Genomic DNA, 22,322 nt, shown 5'->3' with positions numbered 1-22,322 from the left:
GCCTATAATTCAAGGGAAAATATTGACTAACATTAAAATGCTGCCTCTGTTTTTGTTTGCAGTTGGGATTGGACTTGGAGGAACTTGAGGAGATAGAAGAAGATGCTGGCCTTGGGAATGGAGGCCTGGGGAGGCTGGCAGGTAAGCTGCCCCGTCTAGGAGGAGCTCTCTTGGACCTGTTGGCTTGGTTGGTGACCACATGGCGAGGCCAGGTTCAGGTAAATTGGCTTCAGGGTAAATTGGCTTTGAGTGGATGGGCCAGTGTGTTCTTCAGATTGAAATCTTTGCCACTATTGGGGGCAAAAGGGGAAAATATATGTTTTTTCACACAAAGGGCATGGCATTTTCATGAAGACAATCTTGCCAGCGTGGAGTAAGCTGGTGCTGGGAGGGGCTCCCAGTGTGCTGACCACTTTCCAGGGCACAAGAGCCAGTGATTGGCAGACAGTCCGAAGGATGCAAAGACGATTTCTGAATGTGGCCCTGCTTGCAGCAGGTGGTTCCAGCTCTGCTACTGTCAGCAGATGACCCTGAAATAACAGGGCCGGGCACTGAGGGTCTTCAGCCTCCTCCACGCTCCGCCTTTGTGACATGTGATGGGTCACCACCGTCTTCCTGCTGGGTCCCTTCTGAGCAAATGCAGAACTGGACTTTGTACACTCAAGGGAATCCCTCGAGACCTGCTTCCACTCAGCGTGTTCCGGGTCCTTGGGCTTTTCCAGCCACCGTCCGTGCCCTTGCTGCCTCCCTCTATCCTTCTCCATGGCCAGGTGTGAACAGAGCCTTTGCCTTCTGCCCACAGGGCCCCGCACCCACAGACCCAGGCAGCGCTGAACCCACCATAGCTTGATGTGCTTCCCTCCTGCAGGCGAGTCCTCAAGATCTTCCGTCCGTGAGACTCCCTCATCCCGCTCCCTCAGCAGAGGGCCTGACAGGCATCTGTGTGTTCTGTGTGTGTGTGTGTGTGTGTCTTTTTTTTTTGAGACGGAGTTTCACTCTTGTTGCCCAGGCTGGAGTGCAATGGCATGGTCTCAGCTCACTGCAGCCTCCAGCTGCTGGGTTCAAGTGATTCTCCTGCCTGAGCCTCCTGAGTAGTTGGGATTACAGGTGTGTGCCACCACACCTAGCTAATTTTGGATTTTTAGTAGAGATGGGGTTTCTCCATGTTGATCAGGCTGTCTTAAACTCCTGACCTCAGGTGATGTGCGTACCCAAAGTGCTGGGATCACATGCGTGAGCCACTGCGCCCGTCCTGTTTCTTTTTGTTGTTATTGTTTGTTTTTGTCTTTGTTTTTGAGACAAAGTCTCACTCTGTCATCCAGGCTGGAGTGCAGTGGTGTGATCTCAGCTCACCACAACCCCCGCCCCCTGGGTTCAACCAATTCTTCTGCGTCCACCTCCTGAGTAGCTGGGACTACAGGCACGTGCTACCACGCCCAGCTAATTTTTGTATTTTTAGTAGAGATGGGGTTTCACCATGTTGGCCAGGCTGGTCTTGATCTCTTGACCTCATGATCCGTTTGCCTTGGCCTCCCAAAGTGCTGGGATTACAGGTATGAGCCACTGCGCCTGGCCCTGTTTTTTCTATCCTGTAGTTTTTAATAAGGTTGCGTCTCACTCTGTCTCCAGGCTGGAGTACAGTGGTACAATCTAGGCTCACTGCAGCCTCGACCTCCTGGGTTCAAGTGATCATGCCATGCCAGCCTCCCAAGTAGCTAGGTGGGACGACAGGCACACGTCACTATGCACAGCTAATTTTTTGTATTTTTTATAAAGACAGGGTCTTACTATGTTGCCCAGGCTAGTCTTAACCTCCTGGACTCAAGCAATCCTCACACTCAGCCTCCCAAAGTGCTGGGATTACAGGTGGGAGTCACCACACCTGGCCTCTGGATCTTTATTCAAAATAGTGTTTTGTTTTGTTTTTCTTTCGATAAGTTTGGATTGGAGCAAGGCTGGATTTAATGACATGCGCTGTCGGGCCTCGGGGCCCCTGGTACTGCAGTGTTTGCTCAGGTGGGCGTTGACTTGCACGTGGCCAGCTGCCACTGCTGTGCCGGCTTCAGTAAGCGTAGGGCGAGACCTGATGTGTCCCTGCTGTCAGAACAGCCTGGGTTTCAGTGGAGTGTGCAGGGCATTGGCGAGGCCTCAGCCTGAATTGGGATTTCTGAGAGGGGTGAAGTGGGGGTCTGTGCTCGGAGAGGTTCCAGGCCTCACCGAGTTCTGTAAGATTCTTCATCCCTCCATCCTCCCACACCCTCTGAGTAGCCCCCACATTGATGTCTTCCGTGTGGCAAAGGCTCTGTTCACACCTGGCCTCAAAGGAGGATGGAGGGAGGCGGTGAGGGGCAGGCAAGGTGACTGGAGAAGCCTGAGGACCCCAGGCTGTCATGGGGCAGGCGAGGGCCCCAGTTTTCCTGTGGGTGAAGCCTGAAGTCAGTGTGATCTCCTCTGAATCTCTGCCTTACGCCCTGTGGGCTGCCTCCCCATGGGACCTTGGTGCCGTGCCTTCAATTCTGACTGATCTATGATTGATTTTTCAGCGTGTTTCCTTGACTCGATGGCCACCTTGGGCCTGGCAGCGTATGGCTATGGAATCCGCTATGAATTTGGGATTTTTAATCAGAAGATTGTCAATGGTTGGCAGGTGGGTGAGATTTGGTTTCTTCATGGTTTCCAGCTCTCGTTCATACAAGAAAATAGAGAGCAGCACTTTCAGTTTGTCTTTTTATGCTTCCTGCCGCCCCTGCAGACTGCTTATACTTTCCGCTGCCCCCTGACAGAGGCTGCCTGTACCCCGCCCCCTGTCACCGCTCCCACCAGGGGACTGCAGGTCAGCCAGTGGTAACGTGGAACGGGTCAGGGCAGCTCCCCCCCTCCAGCTTGGTCCACATGGCCTGGCAGAGGCCGCGCCCTGTTTGAGCTTTTTGCCAGCTGCCTCTGCCTGGTGACAGGAAGTTGGGGGCATACAGGACACAGAAACCTGGCTGCCCAGACAGGGCCACTGGCAGCTGGGTAGTGAGGGTTGCTAGCTTCCTGGCCACACCAAAATGCAGAGTGAAGGGTAGTGGTCTTGGGGTCAGCCTTAGTGGGATATTTGCCCTGAATAGTTGGAAGAGCAGTTGTAGGTTTTCCTCCCACCTTCTGCCTTCACTCACTGACCCCAGTGAGGGGACAGTGCCCTTGGGTTAGAGGCTGGACTCTGCAAAGTACAGTGGCCTCTGGAAGGAGTGGCCTCGATCTTGAAGCCTCACACAACAGCTAAGTGAGGTGGTTGAGACCATGGTGAGGAGGAGGGCATGGTCTTAAAATGCAGCCTCCTCCCAGGCGAGGCCAGGCAATAGCTCCCTTCCCATGAGCTTCAGAATGAAAGTCACCACTATTCCATTTGATTGGAGGATGGTTTATTTAATATCATTTGGGGCCTGCAAGTCACAAATAAAGCTGGTCTGGTGTTAGAATCAAAAGATTTGTAGCATGAGAGTGTACGGCCCCAGTGAATGGGTGTGTGGTGGGTGCCAGAGACGTCCTTGGGGCGGGGTGGGAAGCGGGGTTGGGCCGCATGGCAGGTGCAGTCTCCAGAGCTCATCCATGGCGTCCGTAGGAATCATGCATCCCACCACAGAGAAATTAACCCAAAACATAAACACGCAAGAAGCAGCTGCCCATGACACACACTGCGATGTGTTCAGTGGGAATGTGGACTGATATCTGTAGCTTGTTTTAAATAAACCCCAAAATCAATGGATTGGCGGCTGGAGAGACGACAGACCACTAACAGCACGTAGGTGTGGGTGGATAACGTTTCTGCGTGTTTGAAAATGCTCATAATAAAATGTTGGCCAAGAAACATAATGGCTAAAAATAAACCTAAAATGGACTCAGGTCCATTGCTTGATTCATAGAGATGTCCTCTGCACCCTTAAAAAGAGAAAGGCACCTTTCCTCCACTGCCTCTGGACAGCTCTGCCCCAGCCCTCTGTGTGTCTGAGCTGCAGGGTGGTGCAGTCCATGCACATGTTGATACTGTGACTCATTCTGGCCCCCGACAGTCCACACACCATGTGTGGGCTTATAAGGCAGAAGCTCAGAGGCTCCCCCACACCTGGGAAGGTATTGGTGGTGGCTTTTGTTTTACCACGGAGACATTTTTCCTTCTGGTGGTCCTCATTCCTGAACTCTTGCCACCTTATGTGACAGTTTAGGATGGTCAGTGAGTGAAGCTCACCCCTCCTCTCAACTCCTTTTCATGGGAACTGATAGATGGAGTTCTGATCAGCCTCCCAAAGCGCTGGGTTTTCAGTTGGCTTTAGTTGTGGCAAAAATAAATACAGACAGGGTTGGCCAGCAGTGTGTGACCTACTTGATGCCCTGGCTGAGGGGGAGTGGAGGCCCTGGAATGGAGGCTCTGCCTGCCTATGTGGGAAGCTGCTGCTTCTGCAGACAATTCCTGGAGTGACTGCAGGATATGGCCAGGCCCTGGTATTGGGGAATGTCACAGTGGACAAGAAGACACCACCAGAAAGGCCTTTCTGGGAGTACCGTGGAGAGGCGCCTGATGTGGGGAGGTGCCTGCTGTAGCCATCGTGCCTCCCGAAGAGCACAGCCAGGCAGTGTCGCTTGTGACTCTTTACCTCTGGTAGGAACCATTAACAGGAAATCCCTCAGTGTAGCATACTAGGGCTTCTTGCTCATTCTAAAGAGAAGAGACGTGATCTCATTTCTGTGCAAGGGTGGCTCGAGTCTGCAGTGCCGCTTTTAGAGTTTTATATATTTACTGGTCCCGAGTGTCACTGGGTGCAGTTTTTGGGAATAAGCTTCTTTTGGAAGGCCTCCTAGAACAGCTCATCTTCCTGGGCGCATCCAGGGCACCCTTCCCTGCTGGCTGACAACTTGGCTCCTGCACCTGTGGATTTGCAGTGTCACTTTCTTTCTTTTTTAAATTTAATAATTTTTTTTGGAGATAGGGTTCCGCCCTGTTACCCAGGCTGGAGTGCAATTGTACAGTCACAGCTCACTGCAACTTCTATCTGGTGGACTCAAGCGATCGTCCTACCCTGGCTTCCCAGAGTGCTGGGACTGTAGGCGTGAGCCTTTGCTGGCCGCATGTCCCTGTCAAAGCGGTATCTTCTAGTGATTCTTCTATAACAGCTTTATTGAGATAGAAAGTCGATTTTAGTGTATTAAGAGTTGGGTAACCATCACCACTGTCTATCTCAAGAACGTTTTCATCACCCCAGAAAGAAGCCCTGCAGCAATTTGCAGTCATACCCAGCCCTCACAGCCTCTCCTCCGCTTTCTGTCTCTGTGCAGGTGCCCTTTCTGAACATTTCCTGTAAATAGTCTCATGCGATAGGTGATGTTTTCGTCTGGCCTGTTTCACCGAGTGTGGGCTTTTCAAGCTTCATCCAGGTCAGAGCATATGTCAGTCAGTGGTTCTTAGTGTCTTCTTTTTTTTTTTGAAATGGGGTTTCACCATGTTGGCCAGGCTGGCCTCGAACTCCTGACCTCAGGTGATCCGCCCACCGCGGCCTCTCAAAGTGCTGGGATTACAGGCGTGAGCCACCACGCCCGGCCCTTAGTGTCTTCTTATTTGGGTGCATATTTCTGAATTTCGAGTTTGGGACTTCAATATTCACAGTGTTCATTTTACCCACACGGGCTTGACCACAAGTGGGAATCCTGATGTGGTAAATGGCCGTAGGTAAGTTTCAGTGCCAGGCACTATGTGATCTCCACTGCATGGTCTGCTGGGCCAAGGACAGGGCAGCAGCCCAGGATGTCTGCCCTGAGTGTGCCCTCATTGCTGGCCCCTTTCCAGGTAGAGGAGGCCGATGACTGGCTGCGCTACGGCAACCCCTGGGAGAAAGCGCGGCCTGAGTATATGCTTCCCGTGCACTTCTACGGGCGTGTGGAGCACACCCCTGATGGCGTGAAGTGGCTGGACACACAGGTACCTGGGCCGAAATGTCTGGGGGCAAGGCTGGGGCTCGGCGAGGGGACTGCTGCGGATCATTCATAGTCACCTCGGCTTCTTTTGGGGTGTCGGGGGCTTGCTGCCTCCCTGGAAGACCTAAGGTAAAATCAGGGGGAGGTTTACTCTCCTCATCTCCCCAGTCTCTTACACTCTGATGGGAACTTCCCAAACAGTGGAAATGCTGAGCATAGCAGTGAGACGCTGCGGGGGAAGCCCCACTGGTCAGGAGCTGTGTGTTGGGGCTGAGAATGCAGCTGTCAGATGCTCATGGGAACCCCGCTGTAGGCAGGAGGGTATTCTGAGGGATGGGGGCACTAGTCCCTGGGGTGGGCGAGAACAGCTCCCACTGTCTCTGTGGAGCACACAACAGGCTCGATTGGGCCCTGGTGCCCTACATGGCCCACAGCTCTCAAAGCATCAGTGTCAGAGCCTCCGGAGAGTGTTCGAGGCCTCGGCAGCATCCTGGGGTGGGGCCAGGCCCTCCCGCCCAGCAGAACTAGGGCAAGAGCCTAGGGTGCTCAACAGCAAGGGGTGCCAGGCACACAGAGGCCACTTGAGGGAGCACCTGGTCCAGGCTCAAGGCAGCTGGGAGCTGGGGTGACTAGGGCAGGGTGGGGGCTGGCAGGAGAGGCCACAGGAGAACGTGGGGGAATTGGTGAGACTTGGCCACCTGTGATGGAGGCCGAGGGGTGACAACAGGAGAGCCTGGAAGCGGGTGGTCACTGGTGCACAGAGGGAGTTGTCCTGACTTTGTAGGACACAATTTTAATCAAATATGTGGGCTTAGAGTGGCTGGGGCCACGCCATGGAGGCTGAAAATGCCATGAAAAGTTGTATTTAACTTGCAGAAGCTGGGCAGGGGACCGGTGCTGTAGATGTGCTTGTGGATGAGTGTGTCAGTGTGAGTGAGGGGGCTGGAGACCTGGGGCATTCCAGGCAGGCTGGAAGATGGGCCCAGTCCCGAGGGCTGGCCAGGATGGAAGGGGCTGGAATGCCTTGCTGGGGACTTGTCTCTCTCTTGGGTGTCGCCTGTGGAGTAGGGGCGAGGATTGACAGCAGAGAGGAAGGGAAAGGGATACTGCGGTTTTAGTCTTGGTGGTTTCGGCACACAGCCTGTGTGGCTGTCGGAACTGACTGGCAGTGCCACAGGCATGTGTATCGGGGTGAACCCAAGCATCCCTGAGTGCACCTGCCGGGGAGCTGGGACCGCAGGCGAGCCTCAGCTTTGTGAGCTTCCTCCTGCGCTTGATGGGAGCAGAGCTGATGCCTCTGGACGCCCGGGAACTTGGGGGTTTGTTGAGGAGAGAGGGAGCCAGGCTGGGGCAGAGGGACATGGCTGGGTTTGTGCTGGGGTGCTGGGAACATTGAGGATAGCAGGCAAGGCAGCCACAGGGCCGCAGGAACAGCCTTCCCGTAGGCAGAGGTGAGCGGCTGCCTGCTGGAGTTGCTAGAACAGAGACAAATCAGGAGGGGAGGTATGGAGGCCAGAGGGCAAGGAGGGAGCTGGGGTTGGTGCTGCAGCACCTCAGGGAGTTGGGATGGGATGATTCTTTAGTCGAAGGCCGTTCCCGAGGAAGGTAAAGTGAGAAGACAGATCTGATCTGGGGAGGGTGGTGGACGGGTGGTCCTCTCAGTATGGCAACGCGGGCCCCACAGGGGCAGGCGCAGGCGGGGACTGTGATGCTGAGAATGGGCCTGGTGGATGTGTTTGGGCAGAAGGGGGAGACCATAGGGGGCCAGCAGGAGGCCAGGTGCTCAAGAGGAGGCTGCGGTAGGGAGAGGTGCAGGGGCCAGCAGGGGTCCTTGCCACTCCATCCTGAGCAACCCCTTTCATGGCCAGGTGGTGCTGGCCATGCCCTACGACACCCCGGTGCCCGGCTACAAGAACAACACTGTCAATACCATGCGGCTGTGGTCTGCCAAGGCTCCCAACGACTTCAAGCTGCAGGACTGTACGTTCCGTGGTTCTTGGCACCCCTGTGTCCATGGGGGTGGCTGGTCCCAGACGCCCTTGCCCACAGCCTTTACCGTGACCTGCGGCTCACTGTCCTGGAGGCTGCATGGCTCTCCCCTGGGACCCGGGTCCTGGTGAAAAGCAAGGCTGGTACAGCTTTCGTGTTTGGGGGGCCTGCCTGGGAATGGCCAACAGGCAGAGCCATGAAGACATCTGGGACCCGGGTACCCGGGTCAGCTTGTGCAGATCACATGCCTCTGGGGAGGAGTGCGGGCACTGGAGTTGTGTGCATATGTGGGGGAGCTGCGGGAGGGGTCAGCTGTCCCTCCAGGGGCGGGGGCGAGGTGAAGCAGTGCAGCGGCTCGGGGAGTCCTGTGCTCGAGCACCTTTCCTTGGCCTTTGCAAGTAGGCCCCTGAGCAGTTGCAGTGCTCCAGCCAGGAGGCACAGGAGTGCTTACCCCGCTCTGTCTCTTCTTAGTCAACGTGGGAGACTACATCGAGGCAGTCTTGGACCGGAACTTGGCTGAGAACATCTCCAGGGTCCTGTATCCAAACGATAATGTGAGTAGCTGGCCTGGGTACTCTCGTTCAGGCCGTGCTGCTTTCCAGCATAGTGAGGTGGGCTGGCTGGCCGGGCTCCCCAGTGGGCCTGCTGTTAGACTTGGCAAGCAGCCGCCTGGTGGCCCTCCCACCTCGAGTGCATGCACAATGCCCTTGGGTAGGAGTGGGGTGCGCTGTCCTTGATAAAGCCAAGCGGGTCCTTGTGCGCCTCTTGGCAGCTCTGTGGTCCTCTCTCTGGTCCTCTCTCTGCCACTTCCTCCTCTTATCCGCTCCCCTTGTAAACACACAGCTGCTCCCTGGGGCTGGCTGGAGCCCATCAGCCCTGTAGCCTGTGTGCTGTTCTAGCCTGCGGCGCCACTTCCCCAAGTAGGAGATCTGTGTGTCCAGGAACGGTAGCACCTGCCTGGCATGATGCCTGGGGACGTTCAGAAGGTCCTTGGCACATGCCCTTCCCCTGCTACGTGATGGTGTTGCAGCCACATTCCCCACTGCCACCTGCATTTAGTGCCCAGTGGCCTTCTTTTTGTTGTTGCCTGACAAGTCCTTAAGAATTTGCCTTAGTGGGCAGAGTGTGTTTAAAAGTTAGCTTATTTTATAAAGGTAACCTCTGCACACAGGAGCAAAGGCCTGAGTGCCGGAAGGCGCATCACAGAGTGCCCTCCCCTGGCCCCGTGAGACTGTGGGCAGACCCCAAGCCCCAGCTGCAGAACGTTCCAGAAGTCCTGTGCTTCGACATTGTAGTTCCTGAGCAGGGCTGGCACTGTACTTATCCTAAGGGATGGACACTGTGTCTTGGGGTGTGTTCCACAGGTGGGGTGACCTTTCCCAGCAACCTGAGGGTGCACAGGTAGGCCCTGACATCAGGTGGCCAGGCTGGGCTCCTCTCAGTCTTCTGCCTGTGCCCTTGAGCCAGGTTGCCGACCTAGACTTCCGGGGGAGGAGAATGGTCCTGGGACTGGGTCATGGGGCGTGCGCCCCCAGCCTACACCCCCCCGCCAGCTTGCCCTGTCGTGTGCAGTTCTTCGAGGGGAAGGAGCTGCGGCTGAAGCAGGAGTACTTCGTGGTGGCCGCCACACTCCAGGACATCATCCGCCGCTTCAAGTCGTCCAAATTCGGCTGCCGGGACCCTGTGAGAACATGTTTCGAGACGTTCCCAGACAAGGTGCATGGCGGCCCCCGGAAGGATCTCGGTGTCCTCAGGCTTCCTCGTGTCCCAGAAGGGGCTAGAGTGGGATGGCACATGGTCCTTGTCCGGGGTCTTGTCATCCTGGACCAGGATCCCACTCAGGCCCTTTCTCCTGTAACAAGGGCCACTGGCTTTGATAGGAGTCACGTCAGCAAAGGACATGGTGAAAAAAGCCCCCGTGCAAGGTCAGATGTCCTTGTCAGGCTAAGTGCAGTTATTTCAGACAAAGCCCCGATAGCCCCCGTGACAGAGCCCCCGTGGCCTGCGTGCAGTACAGCAGTACGTGCTCCTGGCGTCTGGCGGCAGCACCACCTGCGGCAGAGCATCCTGCTGTAGGGCACTCACCAGCAAGCACATCGGGCGCAGCACACGCCTGCCACAGTGCGAGCCAGGCCGTTCTCCTTACTCCCTCCTCAGAATCCCTCCCTGTTCTCCAGGCTCCTCTGGGTGGAGTGGGCTGGGCCGGCTCCTTCACACCGGGGGTTGCATACACCAACAGCTGCGGGTGCCCATGCAGGATGAGGTGACTGAATGGCACGCCTTGTGTGACCTGCATTGCAGGTGGCCATCCAGCTGAACGACACCCACCCTGCCCTCTCCATCCCCGAGCTCATGCGGATCCTGGTGGACGTGGAGAAGGTGGACTGGGACAAGGTAAGTGGAGGAAAAGGGCAGCACCTCCCCAGAGCCTGGAGCCTGTGCAGACCATGGCTACGAGGGCAGAGCTGGGGGCCCTCTCCCTTGGCTTTGGGAGAGCTGTGTGGTCATCATGAGACGCAGCTGTGGGAAGGGTCTGGTTCCAGGAGATGGAGGTTCTATAGGGCCAGGGTGCAGGGGACAGAGGACAAGGATAGGGCTCCAACACTTCTCAGGGCTTCCCGTTGGTGTGTTCTCATCTTGGCTTGGTGACAGCTCCCCAAAGCATTAAGTGTTAAGAGCTCTGCGCTCCCCATATTCATGTGCCTGCTCTCGAGAGTCAGCATATTTTAGACTTAGATACTTTTGTGTGGTGGGATTTTTCTTAATCTAACTGTTAGTAAATCAGCATGTAGAACCATAAAACAGGCCAGTGTGGCAACTCACGCCCACCATCCTGGTGCTTTGGAAGGCCGAGGCAGGAGGGTCGCTTGGGGCCAGAAGTTAGAGACTAGCCTGGGCAATACAGCAAGACCCCCACCTCTAAAAAAACATAGCCAAGTATGGTGGCACACGCCCAGAAAAACAAAAACAGAAACGTAAAACAATTTTTTTTACTCCGTTTTGTGGAAACCCAAGCCCCTCTCTGGTCTTGGGGTGTGTGCACTCCAGGTGAGGCTGCATCTGTTGCAGGTCCCCCAGTCCTGGCCACCACGGGGCAGGTCCATGTAGTGACCAGTGCCCTCCCCACGGTGGGTGTCAGGCCACAGTGGAAATAAATAGAAAACCGCTCAGTGATCTGATTACCAGTGACGGGAGAGTATGAAAGTGACCCCACGTAGCAGGCGAGCGTGTCTTCCTTGTGCGTGAGTCACACGCTGGACTATGATGTCACACTTCGATGGGTCGTGCCAGCAGAGTGAGGGCTCTGGGCTGTGTGCCAGGTTTTCAGAGGGCTCTAGATCCACCCTGGAGAGCAGAGGACACAGTGGCCCTTCCTAGGGGATGCAGCGTCTACATGGGATCCTGGATGCTCACCCTGCCGAGGCACCTGGCCAGAGAGCTGCTTGTTTCTAAGCAAACACACGGAACAATGACAAATTGTCTAGGCTTGGGAAATCACAAAGAAGACCTGTGCGTACACCAACCACACAGTGCTGCCCGAGGCCTTGGAGCGCTGGCCTGTGTCCATGTTTGAGAAGCTGCTGCCGCGGCACCTGGAGATCATCTATGCCATCAACCAGCGTCACCTGGACGTGAGTGTGGGCCCGGCTTGCCTTGTGGGGGTGTGGGGTGGCAGCTCCACGCACGCCAGCGCCCCTACCTGGCCGGGGAGAGGAGGCGCTTTACTCCTCCAGCTAGGCAGCCTCTGTTGAGCAGACGATGCTTGGCCTGGGGGCTGTCCCTTGCAGAGCCGTTGGCTGATACCCATACCTGACCAACAGCCATCCCAGGTCCCTCCTTGTAAATCGAAAGGCATGTCCTGTTCCTCAGACCCATTTTCCTCAGACACAGCAGCCCTGTGGGTTCCTGGGCTGGGTGGGACCCTTTCCCGGGCTGGGGAGTGGGGCGAGAACCTCCTTGAGCCGGGCCCCTTGCGAGATGCATCCGAGGTGCCAGCTGGGGCTGAGGGCACTCGAGTAAGGTCTGGCTGTAGCAGCTCCTGGACTTCCCTGGAGGCAGAAGAGCTTCTCACGGGTGCTCATGGACTGTCCCCTGGTTACGGGGAGTGCTGGCTCTCCATGAGGCCTCCTGTGCCCACCCACGACGCTCTGTGTCTTGACATCAGCACGTGGCTGCGCTGTTTCCCGGGGATGTGGACCGCCTGCGCAGAATGTCTGTGATCGAGGAGGGGGACTGCAAGCGGATCAACATGGCCCACCTGTGTGTGATTGGGTCCCACGCTGTCAACGGTGTGGCGAGGATCCACTCGGAGATCGTGAAACAGTCGGTGTGAGTGAAGCGCCCACCCGAGCAGGGCCAGCTCTGTCTGACACCCAGGCCTGCATCTAGGACCATCCACCACACACACGGACCCAGCTGTGTGGCACGCACCCCTTGCCACTGGGCCCTGCCTCCATGGGACTGACAGCGCTGCCCAGAACACCCTGTCAGGGTCACACCTTGTTGTGTGTTTACCGGCCAGCACACGGGGGCCTCTGGTGGACTCTGGCTCTGTGGGCAGTGGAGAGATGGCTTTGTCTCCTGTTGCTCTCCTACACCCCTGCCTTCTTGGGGGCCCAGGTGGAAGCTCTGCTGCAGTGGTTCCCCCGCCACTGCTGGGTCTTGGACAGGGCTTGAAGGTGTGGTTCTTAGGTCAGATCTCATTCTTGCTCCTCTCAGATGGGGCATGATCTAGGAATTGCTCCCACTCTTTTCCTGGCATGTACTGAGAGCCTACTGTGAGTGCTGTGGGGTCAGCACCCAGGGTGGGGGCTTCTGTGCCTGGGACTGGGCAGCATGTTGAGGGGACGGGGGTGGCTTCTGTGCCCGGGGCTGGGCTGCGGGTTCTGTGCCTGCTGCCCACGGCAAGCTTCTGTGTCCAGCCCCTCCCCACTCGCAGGTGGAGAAGCCGAATGCAGCTTCTCAAGCCCTAAAGTCCCACGGTCTTGGCAGTCATGACCTGGACACCTGTTTCCGCATAGACTGCTCTGGAGAATGTCCAGGCTCTAATACCTGCAAGGTTGTAGCTGGGCAAACCACACAGCCGGCCACAGAGTCCCTGGGGTGCGGCTCTGCCTTCGCGTGGTTCTCAGAGCCTGCAACCACTGTGGTCACTGTTGGCAGAAAACAGAACAGAAACACTGAGCTTGAGGACTCCCGGGGACCTCCTTAAAAGGGCCTTAAGGTCTCTTGCTCACCTGGTTCAAAGCACAGCATTTGTGACAGTTACCTGTTTTCTGTGTTTGCAGCTTTAAGGATTTTTATGAACTGGAGCCAGAGAAGTTCCAGAATAAGACCAACGGCATCACGCCCCGCCGGTGGCTGCTGCTGTGCAACCCGGGGCTGGCCGACACCATCGTGGAGGTGAGCGCCAGGCCCCGCCCATGCCCATGGGGACGCCTGGGCTGAGACCCGCAGGCTGTGTTGTCAGCCCTGCTGAGCGGTTGCTGAGTGGGCAGGAGTCTGTCCTTCAAGTGTTGACCTGCAGGCGTCTGGTCACGCGGGCCGAAACCCTGAACATGGGTGCTGGGCCAGACAGTCACCCAGTGGGGCCCGGCGGGTCCTGTGTATGAGTTCAGAAGCCGGCTTAGGGAGGGCTGGGTGTGGCTGAGCACAGCCACGGGGCCACTGCAAAAGAGGCAAGAGGCGGCTGACTGCCAGGAGAGTCCACCAGGCTGAGCACCTGTCTCCTGTCTGTACGCCAGCTCCAATGCCGGCTCCCAGGGGAAACAGTGCTGAGGTGCCAGGCCCTGTGCTGCAGACAAGCACCAGCGGCTGGGAGGGTGGGACCGCTGGGGCCTGCCTGGGGAGGCTGCCCACCTGGGGCTATGGTCAGGGAAGGCTGCCCGGGAAAGCTGAGGTCTGAGGAGGGAACGAAGAGGGAGGGAGCAGCACCCTGGGGCAGACTGTTCCGATGCCATGTGTTGGGGGATAGGTCCCTGGGGCCTGGAAGGCAGTGTGGCTTCCGTGCAGTCTAAGGTGGCCCTGGGCATCATGAGGACAGGCGGCTGAGTGTTGGCAGCCATAACCGGGAAGCCCCCAGGAGGGCCCTGGGTGAGGTGCTGGGTTTGAGGGGGCTGCCTGCTGCAGCGTGGAGGCAGGGAAGGCGCTGGCGGAGGGTGGCAGGAGGACGCCTTCGAGTTTTGGTGGTGGTGGGCTGTTCAACGTCAGAGAACCCTGGGATCAGTGGCTGCGGGAGGCTCGTGTGTTTGTTGTGGACCTTTGAACTGGTGGGACTGGGCTACCTGCTGAAGCCCTCTTGGAAGAGGTGGGAGGGGCCGCCGCAGTGACCCTGCAGCCTGAGACGTGGAATTCCTGGGCAAGCAGATTCCAGGGAAAGCAGGGGCGTGGGTGACAACAGGAGGAGGGCAGGCCGCTAGGGGCCCAGCTTCAGGAGGTCGAGGCCCACAGTGAGTGGAACCTTTATGTTCTCCAGAAAATTGGGGAGGAGTTCCTGACTGACCTGAGCCAGCTGAAGAAGCTGCTCCCACTGGTCAATGATGAGGCGTTCATCAGGGACGTTGCCAAGGTCAAACAGGTAGGCCCAGCGCCAGCCCCAGCGCCAGCCCTCCCACAGCCAGGCAGGTAGCCCCAGCCCCAGCCCTCCCACAACCAGGCAGGTAGGCCCGGCCCCAGCCCTCCCACAGCCAGGCAGGTAGGCCCAGCCCCAGCCCTCCCACAGCCAGGCAGGTAGGCCCAGCCCCAGCCCTCCCACAGCCAGGCAGGTAGGCCCGGCCCCAGCCCCAGCGCCAGCCCTCCCACAGCCAGGCAGGTAGGCCTGGCCCCAGCCCCAGCTCTCCCACAGCCAGGCAGGTAGGCCCTGGCCCCAACCCTCCTGCAGGCCCAGCACAGGTCCTGGGGTACCCACTGGGGCTTTAGTGGGGACTCAAAACAGGACTAAGGGTGAGGCCATCAGTGTCCCCTGAGGTCTCTCCATCCCACTCAACCTTCCAGATGAGGGCCCCAAGGAGGACAGGTCACGCGGCAGACAGGCGAGTGCAGACCCCAGGCCAGCCCTGCCCATGCCTTGACCCTCTGCCACCAGTCAGTTCTGTAGGGAAGCTTCTAGAAGCCGATTCCAGTGTGGTGCCCTCTTTGCCCCTGGAGAGCTGTGCAGGTGCACAAGCTGTCTGCACTGGCTGCGGCCCCTCGGCTTGACCAGGGCCAGTCATGGCAGCCTTCAAACCGCAGTGGGCTGGAGGGCATCCCCACAGCCTGTCGAGCTTGGCCTCCGAGAGGCCAAAACTAGTCCTCCTTGTGGTCCTTTCAGCCATCCTGCTCCCGCGCTGCTCCCCTGCCTGCACGCCTGGCTCGTCAGAGTCCTCTGCTTGGCTCCAGGCATGGTCCTGGGCCGTCTCCTCACTCCTTGCCAGTCCTGGTGCGGATTCCCCTTCAGCACCACCCCCTCCCCTTTTCCCATGAGACGACCCCTGATGCCGTCTCTGCCCCTCGGCTCCGGCCTGTGCACCCCTGCCCCCTCCCCATGGCCCTCTTGACAGAGCACTCCAAGCAGGAAGCCACAGGGTCAGTGGGTGGAGTCCTGGTGAAGTCTCCAGCCGTCCTTCCCCCTCTCTCTCCCAGGAGAACAAGCTAAAGTTCTCAGCCTTCCTGGAGAAGGAGTACAAGGTGAAGATCAACCCCTCCTCCATGTTTGATGTGCATGTGAAGAGGATCCATGAGTACAAGCGGCAGCTGCTCAACTGCCTGCACGTGGTCACCCTGTATAACCGTGAGTGCCGGCATCGCCTGCACGACCTCGTGCCGGGCCCAAGGCTTGCCCTTGCCTGCCAGTTGTGCACAGACCCTGGGCCTTTCTCATGGTGGGGGACTGTGCATGTGTAGGTGTGTGCATGTGTGATGTTGCCCGTTCCTTTTAAGCCAAAGCCACATTTTTCTGTGTGCTCCACGCCAATCCTCACATAAATAGGTGAACAGTTAAAACACCCGAAACGCCCAGGCTGGAGTGCAGTGGTGCCATCATGGCTCTCTGCAGCTCCCACCACCCAGGGCGCAGGAAATCCTCCCACCTCCGTCTCCCAAGCAGCTGGGACTGCAGGCTCATGCCACCATGCCCTTGTATTTTTGGTAGAGACAGGATTTCACCATGTTGCCAAGGCTGGTCTCAAACTCCTGACCTCAAGTGATCTACTCACTTCTTCCTCCCAAAGGGTTGAGGTTACAGGCATGAACCACTGCACCGGGCCTTCGGTTTTTATTTTAAATTTAGTTATTATCTCTATGAAACTAATCTTATTTGGAAAGATTATGCTTATTAGAGGCATTTAAAGTACACTTATAAAAATTAAGATAATATGTGTTATATATGTATCTTCTGTTGTCTAAAGGCATTTAATTATGAGAACAAACATGAATCAGAGACACCCAAAGGTCAATATGAACATTTGCTAGGTTTAATAGATAATAAAACCTTAAGGAAGAACTAGGTTTCTAAAATTTTGTTATTTAATAAAGTAGATATTTTAAAAACCAAAGAAACCACATATCTTTCTTTCTGATACAAAGCTCCTCCTGGGAAAAGATCTCCTATTCTCAATGAGTAAGCCTCGATCAGGTGGAGGATCTCAGTGTGTTTGAGACACATCTGGTAGGACAGAGGCTGGTGGCCACCCCCGCTGAGGTCCCCTCTGCCGTGTGGGCGCCAGGGAGGTGCTTCCCAGGGCTGTGGCTTCCTGGCTCCGAGGTGGTGTGTGGGAACCTTGTGTCGTCTTTCTTTGCCTGTTTTTCTCCTGCAGTTGTGACGCTCTGCGTTTCCCTGGTGGTGACCCCGAGTCCTCCACTTGCACAACGCTTGGTCGCATTTACAAGCGGCAGTGAGCGGCACTGGTCACCCTCCCCCTTCCTCCTGGTCCAGTGCCCCGCAGTCAGTTGCATCGTTTTTTAATGTTGGCCTTCGGGCTTTCCAGACGCTCTGCTCGGTTGGTTCATTTGCTTTGAATGACGCGCTGTAATCTCCAGCTGTTCACAGGGGGCAGCCAACAGACTGGTGCTCACTCCTGCTGGTCTTCCCCCTTGCCCCACGTCTGTGTGTATGCACATAGACGTGTGTGTGTGCACGAGTGTAAACACGTGTGCATGTGTGTGTGCGTGCTGGTACGTGTGGACATGCATCTCCTTTCCCCACTGTCAGAGTTCACAGCATCAATACTCTTTCCTTCCTCCTGTCCCCCACTCTATCATAAGCCTGCGTCCGGCGAGGTCTGAGTCTGTCTCATGAGAGACTCGCTGTCATTGCCATGTCTTGGTGTCGGCTGTTACGGGGCATGTCCCCAATACTCAGGGTGCCTGTTGCCGGACTTCAGGGACGTTTTCTTGGTGTACGTTTCAAATGTGTATTTGGTTCTATTTGGTTTTCTGCTCTGGGCTGCAGTGTGGCATGAGGTGGCTTTCTCTGGCCTGCTTCCTTGGTGCCTACTTCTCTTGGGACCTGGTTTGTCCTTGTCCTGTTGAGTGGCACTGCTCTCTGGAGCCGCTCCTGGCTGCACTTCCCTCCCATGCCCACTGCTCTCTGCCCTGCTCCCTGAGGACTTGTGTTGGGCTCTGTGTCTTTCCAAGTTGGTGGTCACCAAGGGTGTGTGATTGTGGCCTGTGGCGGGGGTGGGTGCTGACTTCCATTGCTATGTTGGGGTGAGCTGGATTGCTTGGGGCTCTTCAGAGTAGGCTTCTCAGCCCGCCAGGGCAGCTCCTCTGCCTGGCCAAGGCCATGCTTCCCCAGCCCGTGGCACTTCCCTGTGGCTGCATCTCCGCCGTCTCTCCAGGTCTCACCTGAGTGGGAGGCTCCCCTGGATGCCAGGACCTGTCTTGCAAGGGTGCCCTTGTGGGAGAGGTGCTCACCTGTGCTGGTGGCCCCCAGGACCAGAGCCCTGTCCAGAGTGCTCCTCCCCAGAGGTCAGGATTCTCAAAACCCCGTCCCCTGCCCGCCATGACCTGAAGTTTTCGTGGTTTCCTTCCTTCTTAGTTGTGGTGAAATCATCACTTGTGTTTCATTTTTCACGTTCTCTGCTGATTTCCAGAAGTGACAAGATCCAGCACTAGGGGGCAGCCACGTTCCTCCTGGAGCCTGGGGCCAGGTGGTTCACGTCAGCTCGACTCCTTGCTGCCCTGCCTGGGCCCGGCTTGCTGATTAATGCCTGTCCAGGGCAGCCGCTCATCCCCTTTTTGTAGGACCCTCCCCTGACATCTGCAAACCCGTGACCTGGTGAGGACAGTCTTTTTGCTGGGCTGGCAGTGAGCTGGCCGTCATGGCTTGACCCTCCGTCCACTTCCGTGAAGAATTCAGGGGCCCTCACCTCATGTCCCAGCAAGGCAGAAGGGAGCCCCGAGGTCCTGCCCGGCACCCCTGCAGGCTGGTAGCACCACAACCACAAGGCTGAGGTCGCTGCTTTTTCTTTCTGTACCATCAAAACAAGGTGTTTAACACACTGTTTAAGGCCAGTGTGGTGGTTCACCCCGTAATCCGGATGATTTCGGAGGCTGACACCTGACGACTGTTTGAGGCTAGCAGTTTGAGACAGGTCTGGGCAACAAAGCAAGACCGCATCTGTACTAACGGTGAAAAAGGTAGCCGCACGTGGTGACCTGTGGTGCCTGCAGTTCGTCTGCTTGGGAGGCTGCAGTGGGAGGATCACTTGGGCCCTGCTGTGAACCCTGATTACACCGCTGCAGCAGCCTGGGTCAGAGCTAGACCTTGACTCTTAAAACAACAAACAGTTTAAGGCACGAGAGCTGTAGGGCACGGGTGCAGTGGTAGCTCACGCCTATAATCCCTGCACTTTGAAAGGCCGAAGCAGGATTGCTTGAGCCTAGGAGTTTGAAACCAGCCTGGGCAATAGGGAGACACTCATCTCTACAAAAAATTAAAAACTTAGCGCCGGGTGCGATGAGTCACGCCGTAATCCCAGCACTTTGGAGGCGAAGGCATGTGGATCACAAGGTCAAGAGATTGAGACCACCCTGGCCAACATGGTGAAACCCCGTCTCTACTGAAAATATAAAAATTAGCCAGGCGTGGTGGTGTGTGCCTGTAGTCGCTTGAACCTGGGAGGCAGAGGTTGCAGTGAACCGAGATCATGCCACTGTACTCCAGCCTAGTGACAGAGCTAGACTCTGTCTCAATAAAGAAAATTAGTTGGGCACAGTGGCACATGCCTGGGATCCCAGCTACTCAGGAGGCTGAGGTGGGTGGATTGCTTGGGCCTGGAAGGTAGAGGCTGCAGTGAGCTGTGATCACATCACGGCACTCCAGCCTGGGCGACAGAGGGAGCCACTGTCTCAAAAAACAAAACCAACAAAACCCACAAGTGTGCCCCTCATGTGACCAGACCCAAAGAGGCTCCTGTGTTGGGCTTTTCTGGAAACTGAGGTACAGCTTTTCCTCTGAGCCCCTGGGAACAGCGTCTTTGCGCAGGTCAGCTGCCCGGTTTGTCAGTGGTCCTGGCTGGCCTTCCTCACCAGCCGGGAACCTAAGTGCAGACCTCAGGGTGGCCTCGCTCCCCTGTAAGTGGCAGGTTCCCAGTGGGTAGGCAGGTGGATGGCCAGTGGCCTGCGCTGCTGCCACCCATGTCACTGGGCCTGGAAGCACACTCATGGTGGAGCCTGCCTGTCCTGCCTCAGTGTTGGCCTCTGAGGCTGCTGAGCCCCGGCAGGGCGTGTCCAGCTCCCAGTGCCCTGTGTGAATCTCTTCCATGTGTCCTGCAGGAATCAAAAGAGAGCCGGCCAAGGCCTTTGTGCCCAGGACTGTTATGATTGGGGGCAAGGTGAGTGACTTCCTCTACAGTCCTCTCTGTGGTGTTTGGTTTGGGGACAGTGGGTGGGCAACCTACATGCTTTTCATGGTGCCACCATGTCCCCACTCAGGAGCCAGCTGCCCAGCAGTCACCGGCCCCTCTGGTGTGCCTGTGGGGCTGGGGACCCTGTAGAGAGTCAGGATGGAATGGAAGCCTGCTTGCCCAGCTCATCGGAGGGGTCCCTAGCTTAGAGGGCCAGTCCCCAGTGGGCTTGCTGCTGCCCACCTCAGAGGGTCCTTTCTCTGTGTGCCCATAGGATTGCATGGTGCCCAGTGGGCACAGGGCGGCTGTGGCTGCTTCATCCTCTGCACATGCCCTGAGCATTGCCTGGTTTCAGTTCACTTTATTTACTGTGACACGTACTTTCAGAGTCCTAAATATGCTATCATCGAGTCCCAGGTCACGTTGTCATACTCAGCCCTCTGTGGCCAGTGTCCCCACCTCTTGCCATGTTTCCCTAGTAGCTTAGTCCTTATCTGGGACTGTGGGGCTACTGTGCAGTGCAGCGTCCTTAGGAGGGCCCTGCTGGAGCAGTGGCCCTGTGAGTCCGGACTGTGAGGCGCCCCAGCCCTCCATGGCAAGGCCGGGGTCTGGGGTGCTGGTGCCTGTGTGCAGCCTGAAGGCCACCCTCTCCCTGCCTTCCCTTAGTGGGAAGCTGCTCAGAGGGGTAGGCACTCCTCCAGGCTCCGCCCCCTCCCGACATACCCCATTTGGTCTCTGCCCACTCCTGTCACCTGCTGCTTTTGAAGCAAATTTTGGAATTGTTTCATTTTATTTGTTAGTATATCAGTACGTAAAGTTCTTAGAGATACGGACTTTGAAAAAGGATTCCCCCCCCCACCCCGCCCCCTTCTCTTGAAAAAGTTTTAAATGTTATAAATGAAAATTTTAGGCTGGGCATGGTATCTCACACCTGTAATCTCAGTACTTTGGGAGCTGAGGAGGGTGGATCACTTGAGCCCAGGAGTTCGAGACCAGCCTGGGCAATGTGGCAAAACCCCACCTCTACAAAAAATACAAAAATCAGCCGGGCGTGGTGGTGCATGTCTGTAGTCCCAGTTACTTGGGAGGCTGAGGCAGGAGGATCGATTGAGCTAGGGAGGTTGAGGCTGCAGTGAACTATGATTGCACTACTGCAGTCCAGCCTGGGTGACACAGCCAGACCCTGTCTCAGCAAAAAAAAAAAAAAGGAAAAAAAATTTAAACCTAGAGAAACGCAGGAAGAACTGTAGCAAAACCATAAACCTATTCCCCAGACTAGCTGGAGCATTTCACAGCAAGCAGCAGGTACTCTGCCTCTTACATACGTCAGCATTCCTCTTCATAAAATGATGTTTTCTACCAGAACCACAGCGGAGGTAGACTGAAACATCACCACACGGTACCACCGTCCGTCACACACTGGACAGGAGTGCCCGCGTCATGAAATGTCCACTCAGACACTTCCTGGGTCCCTGGGCCTAGCCGTCTGTAAAGTGACAGACATTTCTAACAGTTGATCTGAGTCGGGGCCCAGCGAGTCCGCACCTTGGACTGGCCGCAGTATCTCCGTTCTCTGTAGGTTTTCCCCACGGTCGGTCTGTTACAGGCAGTGGCTTGTCTCTCTGTGCTACCCTGGCTGTTTCCGAATGCGTCCCTCCAGTATGTCCCAGCTGTCCCTAGTGACAGTTCTTTGTGTTTCTTGTAAGTTGGCAGCTCTAGAAGTCCTGGTCTCTTTTACGTTGTAATTTCTGAAAACCTAACTACAACCAGAAAACCAGACTTGAGGCGGACATATTTCTGGACGTGGTGAGGTGGCTGTCACCGTGAGCACTTAGCAGAAGCCGAGACTTCGGGGCCAGGGCGGCCTCCCCAGCTCCCCTACTGACCGTCCCAACACCAGGCTCCTGTGGCTCTGGTTTCACCCTCCTGTAGACCCAGGGACCAGGAGCACCTCCAAGGACCTGGGCAAGGTGTTTTCATGCCAAAAACCTTCACCCTCCCCTCTCTAGGCAGCGCCCGGTTACCACATGGCCAAGCTGATCATCAAGTTGGTCACGTCCATTGGTGACGTCGTCAATCATGACCCAGTTGTGGGCGACAGGCTGAAAGTGATCTTCCTGGAGAACTACCGCGTGTCCTTGGCTGAGAAAGGTAGCCCTGGAAACCTGCATGGGACAGAAAACCCACTTCTGCCCGGGAACAGGCACTGTGCTGGCCCTGGGCCTTTTGTCCTGAGCCAGTTCAGCTCTGCCTGGACACCCAGGCCCAGCCAGCCGGGCGGTAGGCGAGCAGGGAAAGGCTTTGGGGAGTGCTTCCTGTGCAGTGCGTAGGGCTCACAGCGTGTCCCGGGGTGCCCTGGGTGTCACAGGCAGGGGCTCCCTTACTGCCGCTCCTACCTGGCCTGCCCTCTGTACCCTCCCTCGCCTGTCCTCTCTTCCTGCCTCTAGCCATGCCTTCTACCCCAGGCCCCTCTGCTGGCAGGACACGCACCTGGCCAGTGACTGTGCGGGCCCCTCTGCTGGCAGGACACGCACCTGGCCAGTGACTGTGCGGGCCCCT

At 56.7% G+C, this 22,322-nt stretch overlaps 1 protein-coding gene across 1 annotated transcript in view; it reads left to right on the top strand.

Moving 5' to 3' along the window:
* The window catches only part of PYGB (glycogen phosphorylase B), a 53,505-nt gene that overhangs the window by 24,378 nt on the left and 6,805 nt on the right, over positions 1-22,322 (top strand). Inside the window, exons 3-16 of the mRNA XM_017541426.2 lie at positions 63-141; positions 2,544-2,647; positions 5,822-5,953; positions 7,818-7,929; positions 8,410-8,492; positions 9,511-9,654; positions 10,240-10,332; positions 11,424-11,570; positions 12,104-12,267; positions 13,227-13,341; positions 14,414-14,515; positions 15,559-15,706; positions 19,693-19,751; positions 21,773-21,914. Coding sequence (XP_017396915.1) covers positions 63-141; positions 2,544-2,647; positions 5,822-5,953; positions 7,818-7,929; positions 8,410-8,492; positions 9,511-9,654; positions 10,240-10,332; positions 11,424-11,570; positions 12,104-12,267; positions 13,227-13,341; positions 14,414-14,515; positions 15,559-15,706; positions 19,693-19,751; positions 21,773-21,914 — 1,624 coding nt within the window. The remainder of the gene's footprint in view (positions 1-62; positions 142-2,543; positions 2,648-5,821; positions 5,954-7,817; positions 7,930-8,409; positions 8,493-9,510; positions 9,655-10,239; positions 10,333-11,423; positions 11,571-12,103; positions 12,268-13,226; positions 13,342-14,413; positions 14,516-15,558; positions 15,707-19,692; positions 19,752-21,772; positions 21,915-22,322) is intronic.

This window comes from Cebus imitator, unplaced genomic scaffold (assembly GCF_001604975.1).
Source record: "Cebus imitator isolate Cc_AM_T3 unplaced genomic scaffold, Cebus_imitator-1.0 Scaffold134, whole genome shotgun sequence".
NCBI lineage: Eukaryota > Metazoa > Chordata > Mammalia > Primates > Cebidae > Cebus > Cebus imitator.
The sequence above is the reverse complement of the archived record's forward strand: the minus strand, read 5'-3'. Positions and strand labels throughout refer to the sequence as shown.